General features: G+C 50.1%; 1 protein-coding gene across 3 annotated transcripts in view; it reads left to right on the top strand.

Moving 5' to 3' along the window:
• The window catches only part of Morn3 (MORN repeat containing 3), a 14,669-nt gene that overhangs the window by 3,204 nt on the left and 9,405 nt on the right, over positions 1 to 2,060 (top strand). For 2 of the 3 annotated variants that reach the window (XM_005344429.2, XM_013349807.2), the window contains exon 2: positions 1,620 to 1,793. In XM_005344429.2, coding sequence (XP_005344486.1) covers positions 1,649 to 1,793 — 145 coding nt within the window. In that variant the 5' untranslated portion in view covers positions 1,620 to 1,648. The remainder of the gene's footprint in view (positions 1 to 1,619; positions 1,794 to 2,060) is intronic. The other variant, XM_013349805.2, reaches the window with a different exon arrangement.

Below are 2,060 nucleotides of genomic sequence, written 5' to 3' on the forward strand. Positions count from 1 at the left end.
AATAAATAAATAAATAAATAAATAAATTTTTAAAAAAGGGAAAAAAATCAAAACTGGGTAGCAACAAAGTGTGAGCAAAGATTGGTTCCTTCTGTGGGGACAGAGGCAGTACAACTGCACAGGTGGCAGGCACGGTAGTGCTCAACCTGAAGCACACGTTTTTGAGGCTGACCCTGTGGGTAGATGCTGAGATAACCATGTTGGGGGGGTCTGGCCTAAGGTTACTTTGATTGGCAGTACATGTGTGTGTGGCTGGTGCAAGATTTAATGGGAGTTGGGGCTGGAGAGATGGCTCAGAGGTTAAGAGCATTGCCTGCTCTTCCATAGGTCCTGAATTCGATTCCCAGCAACCACATGGTGGCTCACAACCATCTGTAATGGGATCTTGTGCCCTCTTCTGGTCTACAGACATACACACAGACAGAATATTGTATACATAATGAATAAACAAATATATATAAAAAAAGATTTAATGGGAGTGAATTTGTGCAGCCTCTGAACCCAGGGAGTATACAGTATTATTTGTTGAGGAGGAACTGGGTTCCCCAGGATTTGGACAAGACCACTTTTTATCACCCCTGAGCAAACTCCATGGGGACAGATGGAAAGACATGGATGTCCTCTCTGGAGATTCTGAGAGATATGAGGAACACAAATAGGGCCTCCCAGACACCTGGAGGAGGCCCTGGGCCCCCACTGTTTCTTTATAGGTTCTAGCAGATAGAGCATAGAAGAAGCTGACCAGGGGTTTGAGCTGAGTGGTAAAGCAGAGGTCAGGGGTCAGAGGTGGAAAGGTGCTGCAGACTTTCCTACTGTGTTTATCTTGAGTTCAGGTCTCTCAATACAGTCAGCCAGGGGTAGTTGGTCACCTTGGGATCAGCCTTTGTTATGTTTTGGTTTGGTTTGGTCTTTTTAAGACAGGATTTCTCTGTAGCTTTGGAACCTGTCCTGGAACTAGCTCTTGAAGACCAGGCTGACTTTGAACTCACAGAGATCCGCCTGCCTCTGCCTCCCAAGTGCTGGGATTAAAGGTGTGTGCCACCACCACCCGGCTAGAATCCATCACTTGAATTTGTAGGACTGCCCCAGTTAAAAGGCAGCCCTGAGCTTCACCTTCTGTCCCATCTACCAGGTATGTAGGGCCAACCGAGCAGGCACTGGGCCAGGGATGTCCTGCAGTTTGTGTGGAAGGCAACTGTCTGTCTGATAACATTGGCCTCTCCTGGAGTGGTCCCAGCACTTGCCACCATCTGATCCTTCCTACTGGGCTTCTCTTCCATCAAAACCCATTCTGATTGGTCCTTCTAGTCCTAAGTATGTGACCATCATTCTTCCCTGAGGACATCACAAACCCTGGGTTCCTATTGGTCTCCTTGGGTTCCAAAGCGATTGTGCCATCAGTCCCCATAGAAGGGCCCCAGGAGAATGCAAGAGAGGAAAGTGTCCTGGGTCAGTCCAGCACAGAAGGATCCCCACGGAGGGCTGCTCACCTGCCCTGGGGACTCAGAACACACATGACCTGCCCTACTGGAACTCAGGCAGGCACCTCCCCAGGAAGTCCCAGGATCCCAGAGATACACGGGACACACTGAGTCCCTGATGCTCCTACCTCTCGCCAGCACCCTTCAACACCACAGAAGCAGCTAACATGCCAGTCGCCAAGTGCCCAAGAAAATCAGAGCCCCTGTGGAAGGGGTGGAACTGGAAAGCCCGGAAGAATGGACTGAGGCACCAAGTATTTGCAGTGAACGGCGATCACTATGTGGGCGAATGGAAAGACAACTTAAAACATGGTGAGCAGGGGGTCCTCAAGGGGTCAGTGTGGGGTCAGTGTGGGGTCAGAGTGGGCGGGCAAAGCAAAGCAACCAGGAAGTGGTAGCACTCGGGAGGCAGGGGCAGGGGGATCTCTGTGAGTTCGAGGCCAGCCTGATCTACAAAGTGAGTTCCAGGACAGGCCCTGTCTCAAACAAACAAATAAACAAACAACAACAACAAAACCCACAACCAGGGGCTGGAGAGATGGCTCAGCGGTTAAGAGCATTGCCTGCTCTTCCAAAGGT

This window comes from Microtus ochrogaster, chromosome 2 (assembly GCF_000317375.1).
Source record: "Microtus ochrogaster isolate Prairie Vole_2 chromosome 2, MicOch1.0, whole genome shotgun sequence".
NCBI lineage: Eukaryota > Metazoa > Chordata > Mammalia > Rodentia > Cricetidae > Microtus > Microtus ochrogaster.